Source organism: Anopheles bellator, chromosome 1, assembly GCF_943735745.2.
Source record: "Anopheles bellator chromosome 1, idAnoBellAS_SP24_06.2, whole genome shotgun sequence".
In the NCBI taxonomy this organism is placed as follows: Eukaryota; Metazoa; Arthropoda; class Insecta; order Diptera; family Culicidae; genus Anopheles; species Anopheles bellator.
This window is the reverse complement of record NC_071285.1, coordinates 31,799,821-31,818,432: the sequence shown is the minus strand read 5'-3', so window position 1 is coordinate 31,818,432 and position 18,612 is coordinate 31,799,821. Positions and strand designations below refer to the sequence as shown.

At 37.7% G+C, this 18,612-nt stretch overlaps 2 protein-coding genes across 2 annotated transcripts; one reads left to right on the top strand and one right to left on the bottom strand.

Moving 5' to 3' along the window:
• The first annotated feature begins 170 nt into the window (after positions 1 to 170).
• On the top strand, positions 171 to 1,127 carry LOC131215438 (angiopoietin-related protein 6-like). Its single transcript, XM_058209827.1, has 2 exons — positions 171 to 910; positions 995 to 1,127. Exons 1-2 carry the CDS (start codon positions 171 to 173, stop codon positions 1,125 to 1,127), a joined length of 873 nt encoding a protein of 290 aa, XP_058065810.1.
• A 436-nt stretch (positions 1,128 to 1,563) lies between these two features.
• Positions 1,564 to 2,500, bottom strand: LOC131215437 (microfibril-associated glycoprotein 4-like). The gene is made up of 2 exons (XM_058209826.1): positions 1,752 to 2,500; positions 1,564 to 1,690 (listed from the first exon to the last, which is right to left on the bottom strand). Exons 1-2 carry the CDS (start codon positions 2,498 to 2,500, stop codon positions 1,564 to 1,566), a joined length of 876 nt encoding a protein of 291 aa, XP_058065809.1.
• Between the last annotated feature and the right edge of the window lie 16,112 nt (positions 2,501 to 18,612).

Here is an 18,612-nt window from a genome sequence, read left to right as displayed (position 1 = left end):
ATGTTGTTCAAACATGTACCATATGTGATACAGTTTACGTGTGTCTTGAACACTCTTAACATGATAAAAAAATGATTGCATTTGCAATCTACAAATTGGCAACACGGACAAGTGTAAGATCTCCGTAACGTGACCCACACGTCTAGTTCTCAAAGCGTCTTTGCGTCGGAATGAAGTATAAGAAGATATCGTTCGCATTGGTGACTATCGGCCTCATTTGCACTTATTTATGCGAGGGATCATTTTCGATTTTGAGCGAACCACGTCAAAGCTGTGCTGGTTATGATGGAATTGCTAACGCGATTGCTGCTTTAACGGAAAGTGTTTCAGGACAGACACAGCAAGTGGACCCATTGCTTGTTCTGCAATCAAAACTTACCGATCTGTTAAAATCGGTCAGAATTTATAAGTCGTGTGATGATGTCACAGGCCCTCCGGGATTGTATAGAGTTCGAGACGGAATCGTGCCCCGGTATTTCTTTTGCGAGACGCAAGTGCAGGGTGGAAGATGGACCGTAATACAGCGTCGAATAGAGGGAAAACTCAACTTTACTAGAAGCTTCACTGAATACACTGGCGGCTTTGGGCATCCAAACAACGAGTTTTGGATTGGACTCACGCGTATCAATGGCATCACTTCACAATCCCAACACGAGTTAATGATTTACATGGAGGCTTTCGACGGTGCCAATGCGACAGTTCGATACACCGACTTTAAAATTGGCAATCTCAGCGACAACTTTCGTCTCACATCGCTTGGAAATTACAGTGGAACCCTCACGGCAAATTCTTTCTCAACATCCCTTAACAAATCGTTTTCTACGTTCGACAAAGACCAAGATACATCGAATACAACTAACTGTGCGAGAGTTTGGGGTGGTGGATGGTGGTTTAACAATTGTGGCGACAGGTATAAAGTCCATACTAATTTTTTAGGAACGCACTTTTTAGAATAGTAAAACTTGTCGTCATTTATTTGGTTACTTATTTTCAGCAACTTGAATGGATTCTACCGTGGACCCACTCCCACAACAACCCCAAAAACATCTATGACGTGGGCTGCCTTCAAGGGAAATTCGCAACCTCTCAAGGCTTCTATTATGATGATACGAAAATTCATTCCATAATGCTATCAGTAAAGAATCACGAAATAATGAAATTCGCACATAAAAAATAAAGACATATTTCGAATCATGCACCCTTCGTATTTATTGTCTTTAATAATGGAGACGAATATAACATTTGTTGTTTTTTGTGTTGCTTTATTTACAATAAGAAATCGGGATGGCCCCATTGAAAGAACAGTCGGTAAGCGGGTCAGGCGCGGCCCAACAACCCCGCTCGTAAACACACACCGTTACAGACAGCAACAGAGATTAACATTGGCTCTGGTGCATGCCAACACCGATCGGTGGATGTGGCCGCATAAGAAGAAGAAGAATTGCGATCTAGGGAATGTTCTGAAAATCGATTACTACAGGTTTTCGTCAATAAGAACCAAGACTTCACTGAGAGAGTTATTATGCAGCTACCTTTTTATTTTACTATCCCTTTCAGTTGCATTCACGGGATTCGACGTATCATCATTTTTGTTGCTTTTAGAGAATAGTCTTGTCCGGTAAACTGAGCCCATGTTATTCCCTTTCCATATAGGGTTGTATTACCATTCAAATACTGTCCATTGAGATTGCTGCAAATCAAATATTGTATTTGCACGAAGTTGAATATAAACTTGGCTGCATGTAACATACCTGTCCTGACAAGCAGAATACCACCACGCACCTGTATACACTTCTGCACAATTTAGTGTATAAAGATCATTATCCCTATCGGTTGTAGTGAAATACATGTTTTGACAGCGTCTCATGCCATCTCCAGCTGTTCCATTGTATGCTCCCAGAACGTTCAATCGATACAGCTCGGTTTCGTCACCAATCTGGAACGTCTTGTAGTTCGCGAAAACTGTTCGACCATTAAAGTCTTCCAAGATGATGGTTAGCTCGTGTGGCCTTAAGTTTGTTATTCGATACAAATTATCCAAACCCCACCAAAACTCGCCGGATGCTAGTTCTCCAAAGCCAAGTTTGTATGAATTCCAAGGACGTTGGAACACGGTCTGATTATTGAATCTTTTTTGGAACACCAACCAGCCTCCTCCATTATATTTCATATCACAGTACGCAACCGTTGGTTCTCTAAACTCTCCCTCGAGTAAGTATAGTCCCGAGGATGACCCAGCCGGGACATCAGCACACGTTTTGTAACCTTTCCCATACGATTCCTTGATCGCGACCGATAGTTCATTTACTAAGGAAACGAGTACAGCTGGTTCAATAGTCGTGCTTGATGTCCCAGAGTTGTTTAATGCTGCCTCGAGTAGATCTAGATTTAATAAAGCCGGCTCCGCATCAAAACACAACGATTCAGGAAAATCACAACTTGGTTCGGTTTGTCCTACATTAAGCAAAATTAACAAAAGTAATGTTCTCTCGAGCCACATGATTGATTGAATGATGGTATTGTACTGGTATGAAGCTACTGCAGAACTGTCGAAAAACGATTGAAGGAAATATATTTAATCAGCTGATCTCTTTCCACTGCGCAAACAGCAAATGTCCTGAAATTTATCTTTGCAAAGGTTTTTTTTTACAAACCATTCAATGCAGAGTATACAGCTGAACATGAATCAACTGAGCCTATTCTGCTGCAGCTAATGGAAAACATTCTGAACCAATATTTCGAATGTATCGCAACATAGTGCAACTTTAATTTAGGGTAAGTCAATATTTACAAGTTTAAAAAAAATCCAGGACAAATTTAAAAGCGAATGCTCTGAGTTGAGATCTCTCACGATCTAGTTAAGTTTTTGTCCAGCTTGGGGCGACATCTCATTGTTCGAAATACGACATGCGGCTGTTTTAAATAATCGATATACAATTTGATCGATGACATACAGACACTTAACGTTCAATGAATAACTTTGGATGCAATTTTCCCTCTTAAATGTGAGACTAGATGAGTCGTTCGCTGTCTCTCGAGTTTATTGTACCATGAGCATTATGAGTATTTTGTTATTCATTTTAACTTGACAAGCAAACACCATTCAAACTTGAAATGTAATTTTTCAGCAACAAAAGTGTCAACTACTTTAACTATGAAATTTGACATGAATGATTTAGATTTAGCATCAAGCCATGCCCTTGTTGTATATGTGTTATATTGTGTCCTATTTGTATTTACTAACAAAATATATTTAATAAAAGATTGGAGAATCAAAGGGTATACGCAAACTTGTGACAATGTACTAGCATACTAGCACTAAACAGTGGTCTTTGGTCGTTTTCATACCAACCATCTAACACCTAAAAACGAAAAAAGTAAATGAGCCAAGAAAAATATGAAATAGCAGAACGTAGTTTCGATCTACGGACCTCTGGGTTATGGGCGCCACTCTGCTCTTTGGATAGTTCTGTATTCATAGCCTATAAGACCCGTTAGTGCCATATTCCCTTGTGTCGTGGCCGAAATTGCGTGCAACTTTTTCAGCCAGCCGGCCTTCCTATCCAACGTTGTGTGCATTCATTTCGCATGCAAACCAAATCGCACACAAACGTTTTGACAGATTCTGTTTGATTTTTGAATTTTTGAATTGCACGTTTCTTGTTAATTTTTATCGAGAATTATTATAAGGCACTACGGAAGAAATACAGTTTAGCAACATTAGTACGGCCGCAAAAAAATTTCCCCCGTTGTTTTTTCTAAACTAAGCAACGAAGATAAAATTTAATTTTGAATGTTGCTATTCGCATCCAATCATTTTTAATCTAAGGAAAAAGGACTAAAAGTTTGGATCGTACTTCTAAAGCGTGGTTGAGCTGTATACATAAATGATTTCATAAAAGTGGCCAACGATAGTTTTGAGGCCGAAAACATCGAAAACGTTGGTCCGAGAACAGGTAGACAACGAAAGTACTTGGGTAAGCACAAAAAGCAACGCAGAATCAGCGAAATGGAAAATTGATTAAAAAAGAAATACAGTTTGAAGGAAGTGATTAAATTCACAAGAAGAATGGCGCGAAAAGAAGGCAACTATGTGAGAGTTAACTTGTTAGACGCTTGCTCAGAGCATCACTTAAATCAAGTGAAAATTCTAAGATGCTTAAAATATCGAAAAATGGTTAATTTAGTATGCATGAGCAAAACTAGTCTAATTTGACACAATACCCGAATCTGGCTACCGCCACAAATCAGACTTTCCTTATTCTCCGGTTTTAGTATGGGCGGCTCGAGCCCAAACACCGACAGCTCTTTCACAACAAACTCGAATAGGCGGAACGACTGCTTTCTGTGGCGAGTGCATGTTGTGGAACAAACTGACGTCCAAATTTGAAGGTTTAAATAAACTTGGCACTCAGCTGTTTCATTGTTTTTTAGTCGCAAACTTCAGTCGTTTGTATCATCTTGGTGAGTTTTTCGAAAACTGCAATTATGTCGCATAAACCACACTTATCATATCCTCTTACGGCTAACGAATCTTCAGGTTCAATAAAATCCTTTGGTTCTTGACATTCTCGTTTGTCACATCGGGCTATCATGACATTTGCTTAGAACCCAGCGGCGAAGCAGATGTTGCCATATGATAGTTGCTTCGGTGTGGAGTTGCGAAAGTGAATAAGATGGAAGATCAAAGAAGTCAGCAGGAGTAGGTTGTATTTCTTTGGCTTGTGCGTGGCCTTGACATTCAGGTGTGGTTCGTGAGCATTTTAAACAAATGGCATTCAAAATTAATGGCTTGTAGCAATGGCAGTGAATCGTAGCATAACAGACGCATACGTAACCGCCTTTGCCTAACTAAAAAGCAGACATTCCCCGCTTACGATGAGGATGCTTCGAGGAACAATAGGAAGCTGCTAACGTGGAAAGTTGGGAAGAAGTTACACGGAACAGGATCTTTCTACGAAGTCAGATAGAGAAAATACAGTTTTATTAAATTAGAGCTTTACGCGGAATGATAATGACCATTGATAAAGATTTCACACAAATACGTATTTTCAATTTTTTGGTCGGTGGTCGAATGATGTCGCTCTTCAACCACCTGATTGCGAATTAACTATCTTGTAACTTGTGTTAAGTAGTAGTTTTGTCCTGTATCGCGGTTGTATTTTTTTCATGTTTCAAATATTGCTTAAGACTAATAAAATGTACTATCCTAAATACTGTCCGGCCACACGATGCGCAACGAAACGTTTTTGGCATTTCAGATTAATGCCAAACTGATGCGCTTCTATCAAAACGTTTATGGGTCGGCCGACCGCAAATCCCACCGCAAAATCCGTTAGCAAACGCTTTGTTTACAAACAGGGGATAATATAAGTTCTTGTTTGCTGGTATAGCAACGAAATCGAAATAAACAGAAAAAAATATTCAGAAATCAATTTATTTCTCTTCTATTCCTGTTTTCTCGATCCAAACACACGAATGTAAACACGTTTGGCATTTCGTTTTTATTTATTTTTTATATATTAAACATATACGTATTCACAAAAACTCGTAAGAAATTCGAAATTTCAAGCGAATAAAAAAAAGTTGGTTTATTAGGTGTGTGAATTAATCCATGCGGTTTTACAATAGATCGCATATAACAAATATTTTTTTAATGAAATATGTTTGGTCAAAGTTTTAACAACACCTGTTTTTGAGCATTTGAACATTGTTTTTTATTTCTCATTTTTAATTCTTTTTAATTTTTTTTTCAATCTTCCATTTATTTAATCGTAGTCGATGTTCGATGTTTTCGATGTTTTCGATGAAAGAAGAAAAGCGCCAAGCCGACTGACATAACATAACAACATAAGCATAACAACATAACAACATAACCATCGTCGCTGCGAATGAAGCAAAGTTTTGTCGCGCGTTTTAATTGTTAAAATCTGTTATTCAGTCATTTCAGTAAAAGGATAGTATCACCGTTAAGTTTTCTTGTTGTGCCACACGAAGCGCAAACGAAATGACGTTTTTGCGGTCCGATTTGCGCTTCGTCTGGCGCCCCAGGTAGAATCAAACGAAATTTAAAATATTGTGACCGATTTTTGTGGTTATATGACCGTTTCAGCGATAACGAATTTCCATTGGCTCGATTGTTTAGCCGTAAAATGTCACTTACATCATTCTTTTCCATCATTATGTGGCATAAAGGGTACGAATACTGAGTTTTACGGATACACTTGCATTGAAGATGTACAGCGAAACCCGTCCACCATCAGTTCAATGTTTTTAAATAGCAACATTTAAAGAACCTTATTAAACTCCAACTCAAAGTTTTGCACTCAACTTGATGTACTTTAAACCCAGATTTCCCCAGGTTTCAGATTGTCGTCTTTTGCATAGAAATCGATGAATCGTTGGCGCACAGAGAATGATCTACGGACGAGCCACAATAGTCCAACGTTGCCTTTGCTGATTTAGCTGAACTACTGAAAACAGCTCTTCAAAAGAACCACAGGTGATTTAACTAGCCGCGTTCGAAACTAATACACATGCACATAAGCAGCGTTTCGATAGTTTGGCATATTTTTCCTTATTTTTCTTATTCGTTCTATGTTGCTGAGGCCGAGGCGTGTGTGGACGACATGATGCACGACCTTGCTGAGGGCAATTTTTCAACCTCGTTTTAAGCTCCAAAGTTGAACCGTTCAATTATTGTTACAAGACGGTGGTTAAACGGTCTTTTTTGCATATTTTGGGATGTGGCTAGCTATTCAACTACTAGGGCTAGCTATCCAAGCCATTCACTTTATCGCCCTTGTTTCGTACGCACACAGTACTGCTAGAACGCCTTGCTTTGCAGATAAGGGGACACAAACCAAACTTTTTTTTTTATCCATTCAGTCTGGTTTTTTATGGCATATGTAAAGTTTAAAGTAACAAAATTGTCTATAACGTTACAACGTTACGTTACAAAACAAAGAAATATGAATTACAGGTCAATACAAATACTGCTCATCCTATTCCATCAGCCTATCACCACAAGCATAATTTTCATTGTAAAAATTTAAGTAATTCATCCGATAATAATATTTTTAGAATTCGTACTTTACAACGTATTCTGCTTATTCTAATTCTTTTCTGCAAACTGGGCCTTTTTCGCTAATTTTTTCCTTCAGGTGGTCTAACAGTTTACAATAATATTCAGATTTATTGTTTAACCCCTTTGGATTCCTTTCGCATTCCAAGAAACTAATGTCATAAACTTCTTGGCTTTTTCTAGACACGAACTCGTTTCGGAGACGATGAAACAGGCTCACGCCACTCCTTAGCCTCTTGTTTTGATCCAGGATCTTGGTGATGGACCAAGCCTCATCCATAGTGATGATTGAAAGCACAAAATTCTCTTTATCCTTTTGAAAAAACTCTAAATGTTGCCGAGGAAGATACTTGCGAATGCGTTTTTGTTTCATTTTTATCTAATGCGGCATCCTTTATGCAAACAACTTTCTGAAACCCAATACTTCAGTTAAAATATTGGTTATACTGCTCAATGAGATGGCTAGGCCTTGTACTAAATCTCTATCAGTGATTCGATGATTTTCCAACACGATATCCTGTATTTTTTCTACGGTTTCAGGTGCTGCTGCAGTTTTTTGACGTCTTTGAAGTGGCAGCCGTCTTCAAGGCTTACATGACCACGTTTAAATTCAGAAACCCTCCTTTTAATGTACTAATTGAAGACAAAGAGTCTTGCAGCATTCGTTCATAAATATCCTTTGTTTTTAAAACTTCCCGAAATAAAAAATCAATAGCTGCATAATACTTGATTTTTTCCGTTGTAAAACATACTATAAAACGCCGATAATTAATGGCTTGTAAACAAAGAAATAAGCGACAGATTGGAATGAAATTTTACATACGTTCATATGACGAGTAAATTAGGCCAATAGCAACGCTCTATGTCATTGAAGTGCTAGAATTATTGAACAACCCCTTGAAGGAGATGTATTTGAAATAGTTACAATTTTCTGGTCAACCTAAAGAACATGAACATATGTTTGTTTTATTTGATACCGCCAGATCGTTGCATGATGTTGTTCATTGTCTGGTGTGACAAGCTGAGCACTGCAAACAACATTCACTTCAAGTTTCAAACAACATTCGACCATTCCCACCAATGTTTTCTACACAACAACCGAAGAAGCTGCGTTGGAAATAAGCCTCGTGAAAGCTTTTTTCGGGTTGGAACGCATCATGGCCAAATGCACATGCCACGTGTGGATTGCTTTCGTCGAATATACAAACCAAGCCAAACACTGTAGTATTTGCACTTCGTTTGGTGTCTTTTATTCATTTTGAACATTTTGGAATGGCATACTTTGCGAAACTTGATTCAGTCACTAACTTAATGGAACACGCTAAAGGATTAGCTGCCCGAATTATTATGGTTCGAATGGGTTTAACTAAAATTTTAACAGAACACAATGCGAAAAGTTTCAATTGATTGGTTAAACAAAGTTTGTAGATTTTCACATGTTTTCAATAATTTTTAGCCTCTTCTCCAATTCAGTGAGCAATCTCAACTTGCAACTCTTTTGCAACATGAGCGGTCAATCAGATCATATGTGGCAAAGCATAACCAAGAATGGGCCATACAGAAATGGTTTTCAGAGAAAAGTAAGATGGCGAGCAAGATATCAGAATGCTACGTTGCAAAACCGGCTGTGGCAGTGAATGGCACAGAAACCTGTTTCATATTGCCACAGTTTAACACTGCATTCAGTCTCATATGTTTCGTTTCGCGCGGGTTGAGCCAGACTTATTCGACCAGATAGCATTTGAATAGAACAAAAATTTGAAGCTTTTGAAAATGACAGAGGACAGGACAGCGCTTAGGCATTAGCACAACCATTACATAATTTATCTCTACGGGTATATTGTTCAATAAATTTTAATTCGTCACAAATTCGGCATCAGTTCGGCACCTTATACACTGCAGGTAAAAACGTGTTGGGTCTTATGTTTGAGGTTGGACAGTATGTTTCATTGAGTACGTTACATTGAAATAACATACAAACTGCAAAGATGTTAGCGAAATAATAAACATTACAACAAAGCGCTCAATTTTGTGCTATTGTTGAAGCACCATGTGTGTTTGATAAGACTGTTGTTGTTGTAGAATGACCCAAAATTGTATCACCATCGCTGTATGTAATAGTTTTATCCGCTATAAACAGAATCGAGCAACGTCCGAAGTGTACCTTGTTTAGTTTGTAAACGTGCATGTAGCAAAACATTTCATGTTACGCTTGGTAGCCGGTTGTAACATGTGAATGACCTACATGAAACATGCATGTGAATGACCTACTGTTTTGATAAATTCCATATTCTACGTTCATTCATGTATCCTAGCGCAAAGGAATGCGAGACTGATCAATAAAGACGGATTGTGCCACCCAGGAAATGGTTCATCATCAAAGATGTCAAAAGTCGACCTTAAACAATGGTCCAACAAAATAGAAACTGCTGTGGGCATGGTCACATTAATTTGCAGGTTTGTTAGTCGTTTTTGAGGCTCGTCGAAGGCGGAGAAAATGGTTGTCCGCCCAGAATGTTTCTACAGGTGTTGATTTTCTGTGCTATGAAGGACGAAACGGTTTACTGCGTTTCGTGTGCAATCGAATTGGTAGCACATTTATAAATAATACCGTTTCCGTTGCATGAGAAAATTTAACGCGGTTTCAACCGGGTCATGCATGAAGTTCAGTCACCCTAGTTGGGGTGGGGAAATCGATTTACCGCACACTCTTGAAAGGAATAGATTCAACGTAAAACACTAACGTAGAAAAAGTGTCGAGGGTCAAAACAAAGGATAATTTTCATAAATTTTATATTTTATATGACAAAATCTAAAGTAGAAAATGTGTGCTCCATTTTTGTGCAATTTGGTATCAGCGGCAAGTGAAAGCGATTAACTTGAATCGTAAAACCATAGAGATAACATTGTCCTCAGTGTACAAAGATTAGGCTAAATTTCAATGACGTGATTGTCACTGAAGCTTGACATTAGCACAAGCTCTTTATACTTATACTTATACTTTATACTCTTTGATAAAATCTTTAGGTATGGTAGTGCCATTTAGGTCTGGAATGAAACCATTCAATGGAACATTGCCATTGGAATGAAACTATTCAATGGCACATAATCGGCATACTAACAGGTTTGGTTTGTAATTAGGTTCAACTAGATTGCTGCTAGCGCTGACTTTTGCGACACAGTTTTGCCTTTAAGTCGAAATGATAATTGTTTATTCCAATTTTTCTGCGTTCTATTTTTCTGCGTTTTCTGCGTTTTTCTGCGATTCGTTCTATTATTTCCGGCACTATACGGCCATCGACCATTTTTGGTTTTCACACATAGTACTTACACTCATTTACTTACTTACTTACTTAATTACTAACTTACTTACGAACGCACTCGAGCAGCAAACCGTTACACTGCCTGTTCTTGCATAGTTATCGTTGCAGTTGCTCAAACTTTGAAGGGGTCCTTCTACGTCCTGTTTGTCCCCTGCGTGTTCTGAAAACACTAAGCAGACTAGTTCGTAGATACTAGTTTATCTCTCTTTTCGTATCTACCACAAATGATGCCGAGATTCTTCTTTGAAGCAGGCATCCGCCAAAAGCGGAATTGGTTAAAACTTCAGGTTTCTCAGAACTTAATCAGCTGCTCGCAAAGTGACTGGACGACCATTATCGTGTTGCAAGATTATTGTTCAAAAATTAATCCAACACGTTCCTTGGATATTCCAATTTTGGTTTACGATACGCTGATTAGTGAATGGCCGGAAATTTTGAATCAAATCTTCGACGAGTTGACGGCGGTTATCTTTTGAGGCGATGATTGGACGAGCGCTGTGTGTTTTCCCAACAATTTAGGCTTTTCCAACGTGGCAATCACGAAATTTTATTGCCCATTCGATTCAGAGTAGGAACAGTACCGTCATAATGAACAGTCTGTAGACGTTGATAAATTTCACTAGATTTTATTTCTCAGTTGTTAAATTCGCGTTAGCATATCCCTAGAACAAGACTCATACTTCTACTACTCAAAACAAACTGAGTGGAAGCAACACTCAGTTCTATATTTGAAATAATGATGATGTTGCGTCTTACGTTCATGTCATTATGTATTATTCTATATTATGCATTATTATACAGAACGATGGTCTGTTGCATAGTCGTTATTTATCATGCCTAGACATGCCTGTGCACTCGTAACTACAGCCATATGATCTATGCTGTCAATTGGTTCGAGTTGAAGTTAGATTCACGCTTCGTGATCGATCTCTATAAAACACAGAGCCATAAATTTAAAACCTTAAAAAAACTTCCTATCAACTACTCAGCGTACAGCAAACTAATTTTTTCCGATGTCTGCTTATGTTTTGTTTGGTTAATGCTGCCCTCAAAAGCCACATTTATTGTGCGGTAAGTAAGATCAATAAAAGCAATACACTATGGCGATGAAGCGAGGAAAACGAGCATCAGCAAAACATTGCATCGATCGAAGCGAAGACGAATAGAGGGAGGTGAATATAATGTTTAAAAGCACCTAAGTAAGGGCAAAATAAACAATTCTTTATGCCCGAATTGAACCCCAGAAAAAGTGCAAAAATTTGCTGACGAACGTATCAAATACTGGTGTGTGATAGCAGTAATAACATCCTTTGGACTTAACTGTCAATTGAGTTTGACGATTGCTAACCACGCGATGAACGTAGCTCAAAAATTCAGTCTAGTGTAGATTAGTTGGTTCGTGTGCAAAGTTTACCAGTGGTAGTGCTATATATTGTTTGCTAAGGATGAATGGTGACGTTCGCTCCAACCCAGTCAGCAGTCGTTAGGTCTTGGCGGAAATCTTCACTTTCAAATGGCGCTAGACATTTTGCAGTGGAGTGGCAGCTGAAATGGAGTTAGTACTGTGTATCGGGTTACCTTTCGGAAATACCTTTGAAATCGTACATGTTATTAACAAATTATCACTGTGACTGATAGACCAAACACGATTTGCCATGCAACCACCATCCACTCGCTCATTTTAAATACGCTTTAATAGTTCAAACAATGTGTGTATTACTTGTAAGGATTCGTATTCGTAAGTTCCTGTTCCGGTTGATAAGTAAAAAAAACCAAAATGTATTTCATATGATCCGATGAATTTTAAGGGTGTTTTTCGCATCGTTGCATAAACATTTTACTCGTATACAAAATATTTTTACATCTTTGCCCTCAAATATTATTGACTCAACAATTGCTTATTGACTCGATCAACTATATCTTACAAGAATACAAGACTACATGTAACCCCAAATTACCAGGAGATTAGTAGCGGATTTACATTACCGGCAGCATGCTGGTTAACCTGATCGGAAATTCATAAACGTTTCGGAAACGTTAACCCTGCGTATTAAAATAAATGTGAAGTGTAACGATATGTCGAAAATATGAATTAGTCGTTGTTAGCCGTTTAAACTTTAGTCCAAAATTGTAGTCCCCTGGTAATATTTAAATTGGTTGAAATCCGAAAATATGTAAATTTTTGCATATTTTACTATTCACCAAAAAAAACAAGCATAAGATTACACTTACATGTTAAATTTTACATTTTACGTACTTCTTCTTATCCGAACAACCGCCTAACCGCGATTTTCGCGGGGACCTCAACAATCAATAGAGCAAAAGTTTGGAAACCGAAGTGTCGCGAGGTCAACAATCCCTTTCGTAAAAAAAAACATTGTTAAAGAAAGCAACAGAAGATTAACATTTTCTTCGTTGAAAGCCAAGACCGCTCGGCGCTTGTCGTGCCGGATAAGAAGGGAAGATTCTTACACAAGGAATTAAATATTATGAAAATTATCTCAACAATTCAACAAATGAATTATTATATATTATCATTATCATAATGAAGGAAAATTTGAAATAAACAGTACACAATGAAAACATATTTGTATTTCTGTCTAATGCATGGAATTTAACAGGTAATGTATGTGTTTGAAAAATTAATCAAAGCAAGTACGATAAATATCCTTTCTTTCATTTATCCTCTCTGATGCAAACATTAATTTTGTACGCATGAATCATTTTTGCATTAATCTGTCCTTGGAGTCCTAGGAGTCCTTGGGATGAGTTGAAGCAAAATCGTAGAGTGTTAGATACAAAAGGAGAGACAGGAAGACAAACTGAGAGACATCTCACGCTTGGTGAAAGGTAATTGAGAGAAAGAGTCTGCGATATAGAGGGAAGGTTGGGAACAAAAAGTGAATGAATGTCAAAGAGAGTCTCTAAAAATAGTCTCTTCGAATCTTAGCGACAACATTTTTCTCACAACGTCATTCCCGCCTACACGTTCCGAGCATTTTACTACTGGAACGATGGATTGAGTCTAACGATGATCTATTTAAATGATAATAGAAAGGACTTTATTTTCCGAACCGACACGTTATTGGGCATAAAATATTCTACAACCAACCAAATTGAACTAGGTGAATAGAAACGAGGCCGCATAGAAACGTTTGGTGCAATCGTAGGAAAATTGTATTTATGTATCTGCTAGAGTCTGATAGTAAGGAAAATATAGTTTTATCTGAACATAACGAACAATTTCTAAGTGTATTCATGAAACGATGTGAAGTAATGGAGACGCATGGTAGGTAGATACTCGTACTATTTAAAATAATTACGAAATGACAAATTAACCATATTAAATTACTTGATTACTTGTTGCTATACGGATTGTTATGATCATAAACTAGAGATGTAGAAACACATATTAAATTCTATAAAAGCACCAAAAAAGAGCTCGATCTCCATGCGATAAACTAGTGCCGATGTGCACATTTCATGATGGTTTGTTTAAACAGAAAAGTGAATTATTCTGCACCGCGCATGAGCGGAAACGCTGCTGTCCTCTCATTCATAAGTGTTCTGTCGCTTGTTCATTGACTTCTTTGGCTCGCAGAAAGTAATTTTTCCAGCATATTTGCAATTTGATAAGTGCATCTTAAAATAAATGAATTGCATTAAATGGAATAACATAATACACCCTAGAATTGTTTGAACTCGTCCCGATAGTACCTTAGAGAAACAGTAACTGTTATCGTCACCAACTCGGGGGCATCTGCCTTCTACGTGGCACCGTTTGTTTGCCAATGACGTCATACGGAGCCCTGCTCGTGGAGGCATGATAATTGCGATTTGGTATCGTACTTGAACACTAACACTATGAAATCTATGGTGTTGTATGGATAAAATAGATAAAAATACGTACTATTCCATCAGCAAAGTTCGTGTCGAATCGTAACAGTTTTGGCTGTGTAACAGTGTTTGAATGGAGGCTGAGATATTGACGTCTGTGTATGTGATGCTCTGAACCAGAGAATAATAGTAACTCACGAACTCGTTCGAAAATACTGCGAGACGAGACGCTTTGAGCGATACAAACACAAAATTCATTCATAAAAATTTGCTGGAACCTTCGATACCATACCAACTACAGGGGCAGCAGTTGTGTTGAGCCGAATGTACGACTGTTTTAGACGATTATTGATTTTCAAACGAAAAGCTATCTGTTGATCTACTAGCTGTTGCCCCTAGCAGAGAAACATTATGCACTCAGCTGGTCGATTGGCATCACTGTCATCACATTCATTGATTGAACAGATTGCTGAGTCGTTTCAGTCGTAGAGAAAAGCTACACAGAAAATTACTTGTAAAGTAAAGGTTAGGAAAGTATGAACACGACGTACGTATCAGTTCATTCACATGTTGTTGTGCTAAAAAACAAAAAAAAGCCTTGGAATTGCAAGTCGTGTTTGATTTCGTCTAATCATAAAGCGATAAGCAGTAATCTACCTAATTACCCAATGTAACGAGCTCGGATTTCTTTATGGCCTCACAAGCAAGCCTGGAAAGGAAGTATAACTTAGAACCACGTAACCTTATGGCTTAAATTCAGCTTCCAATACATTCAATGACCACTGAGTAACGCATAAACAATAAAAGTAATTTATTCCTGTTTCTTGATTGTAGCTTTGATAACTATATTCTTAAATCGTGGGAGTAGTTTTGAGTCATTACCATAAGGGATTATCATGCTTCCGATTGATGTACAAATTTGATAAAAACAATTTCAGAGAAACTTTTATTGAAATGTTCTTGTTTTACTGTTAATGTGATACCAATACATTGTTGAAAAACAGCACACCGTCATTTAATTCCACTTTCCCATATTACGTAACAAACCAATTTCCTGCATAAATGTTAGCAGTAGAATATTGAACTACGTTTCGTAAAACGCAATAAACTTCTCACGATAAAATCTAACCTGAAGCATATGAATTGGGGGTAGCTAACCGTATTATATACATCTTCGTACAGCAAGTGCGTAAGACTGTATTAGTGCACATAACTTACAATACAAAGCGCAGACTCAATAAAGATCTCATTTTGATGACGTCATAGTAGCGTGTGGGTGGCAAGATACTAAAACGATGACTTTCGTTTACCAAAGCACCCAACATCACGAATACAGCATATGCTTCGCTATTAAGCTTCCTTGTGATTGTTGTTGTTGGACAACGATTTTATGTTTTTGGTGTTCGAAGTTTGATTTGTACTGTTCTGATTACAAGTATATTTAAGCTTACAAATCTTTCTCAATTTTGTCAGTCATTAATGAATAATGATTCAAAACTAAAAGTGTAATAAATAGTATCAATGTTGTGTTAGATTAAAGGGTAAATTGTCTTTAATGTTTTTAACTATGTTCTTAAAATTGACAATATTTTATTTTATTAGGTTAGATCTGCATAAAAATTAAGTGTTATTTTTATTTTATTATTATGATTTCAAATTTACAACATTTCCAATGATTCAAGTAAAAAAATTGCTGTGCATTAAACTAAACACTAAATAAAAAATATGCAAATAATTATGCCTTTTGAGTTCTTTTCCACCGGCCACTCTGCATCTCTCATTCGTCTACATGTTGTATTATCTATATTTATGTTAGCAAGTGCCATAATCAAAAACACAAAAATGGTGCAGAACACCGAAGCTGATTTGGGTTCGCATTCATAATTTCCCTTAGCAACAACAGATTTGTAAGTAGTTCAACAATGGCTCATTCGTGAGGCCAATGGCATAGTGTAGTCAACCAACCAGAATTCGTCTTGGTTTGGGCATTTACTTCCGTATTTTATGTGAACTTCATGCCCTATAATGAATACGACGAGTGAACAACCCGTTCAAAACGTAATTGGTTCAACTTAGGAACTTATTTTATTCGTTACATGGGGGTGAGTTTTTCTATATTTCGTCGTTCAATTTGTTCAAATTCTGCCCCTGGTAACGTTTCTATCCCTCTGCTCCTGCTCTCATACGATGAAATTTATGCCATATGCATCCCAAAACACGATGATCTAATCCTTCCCGATCGATCCTGTGATCCATCGGAATCACAGAATATGGAAACCATTCTCCCTGTCTCGATTCGCATGTTTCAGCAGCGTATTCGTCTGTTCACGCTCGTCAGTGTAAATGACAAGTAGTTGTCTGCTTTGTATACATTAGTCAACTTTTATTGTGTGAAACTCTTTATAATGGTGTTATAATCGCCAACTACACGTGATGGTTCGTTGACTCAAAAACATATTCACATACTCAGTTTTAGTGACACCACCTATTCCTAAAAAAATCCTAAGACTTTTCAACCCAAGTAGTATGTATGGGTCCTTTTCGTTTTCCTTGATTCTTCATTCCCAAGCTCTTTCGGAACATCCGGAAAGGGTCCTAACATTGACTTGTTTTCGTCTTTACTGCTAGGTCCGTCAGACCCTACCATAACAGACCTAGAGTCAATAAATACTACAAAATACTTGCGCTTATTCCAACTACTATAGCTTGTGTGTTCAAGATAGGTCGCAGTCTAGCAGAAGCCTACTACATGTTTGATGCATGATGTTAGTCACGTATGCAGACAAATTCCTCGCCTTCGAATATACTGTATAAGGTGTTGTCAACATCTCCATACAACTTTCTTGACTAATTATACTCGCCATTATAAACATTTTACCATTTAAACAAAACGTAAAAGCTCATAAACTTATTAGTTTGAAGAAACGTGAATTTCAGTTTACTATAACATTAAACAAATTCATTCCGCTTCATTCAACGTGGTGCAAGGCTGGGACGGTAAGCATTGAGCAAAACAAAACAGAAGCAGTAAAGTGCACCGGAAAACGTGCCTAGGCACGTTTTGCAGTACGCTTTGGGTAAAAAAGTAACCTATTTCGTTCCTACAGCGTGGTGCACTCGCACCGCATCCTTCCTTTGTGTAATGCAATGCAAGGAAATGGAAGATCCAAGGAAAGGAGTTTATTATCGTAGCCGTCAATCAATGATTCATTCTCCTTGCCAAAAAACAACCCCAAATGGTCGCACGTCGTTCCCAAGACTATCACAAAATCGAAGAAACTGTCAATTGAAATATTCGTGTCGTGTTCTGCGCAACCAACCCAGATGCACGCTATAAATTAGCACTTTCAGATAGTTGCTCGCAATCGACCATCAATCTAAATCTATTATCGAAAGTCCCGTTCACGTAGCTTGACTGTGAGTATTCCGATTATCATTCCGATGGTTCGAATTCGACTTGAGGTTGCTCAAGATGGCCTCCACCTAATGTAGGGCCATCAGTCAACACCAAAGCCATAGCTACGGGATAGGAGTCGCCCTCGAAATCGGTCCACCCATAATGCAATCGCTTTTCATTGGGTGCATTCCTAGCTCCCTTGCCATCAGTTGGTAAGACAGGCATCAAACACCTCAATATTGCAGTGTCGTTGCAACTAGGCTGTCTATGAGTAGGTCATACTAGCAATCAATCTGTAGCCTTGGAAATTTGGTGCACCATTTCGCCTTCACCAATGTCCAACTTACCTCTGTTCCAGGAAATTCACATTACTATGCATATTGCGGCTGCAAAATTTAAATCAAAAATTAAAATGTTGTTCCATATTTCAATAAAAATCAATATTTCCGCGATCAGAATAAGAGTATGATCAGTTGTGTGAATACATTTCAATAATAATTCACGTTTCACTTGAAAAAACCTTCCAGCCGAACCGATTATACGTAAACACATTTACGAAATCGCTACAATATTATGGCAATTGCAAATGTTTCAAAATGTAGATCGGAAACTACTACACAATTGTACCGTTTAATAACGGTAATAATGACATTGGTATATGTGAATAAGCGAAACAAGCTTAACCATACTTGATGTATTTTAATAAGTTAATACCGCAAATATTTAACACGTGATGTTTTAATTGTAATTGCGCAAGTTACTTGCGGTTCCAATACTAGTGACAGCCAATGTGCCAACTATTCGAAATTCCAATGTCGATAGTTCCTGCAAGTGATGAAAAATTCGTAAGCGAGAAGAAATGTTGGAAAGATTTGCATTCTTAGTGTTGCGTATTTATGCAAACGGCTAATATACAGAAATATACCGAGTAATGTACGAACGTGAGATTCACGGCTTAGCAAATCAAGCGG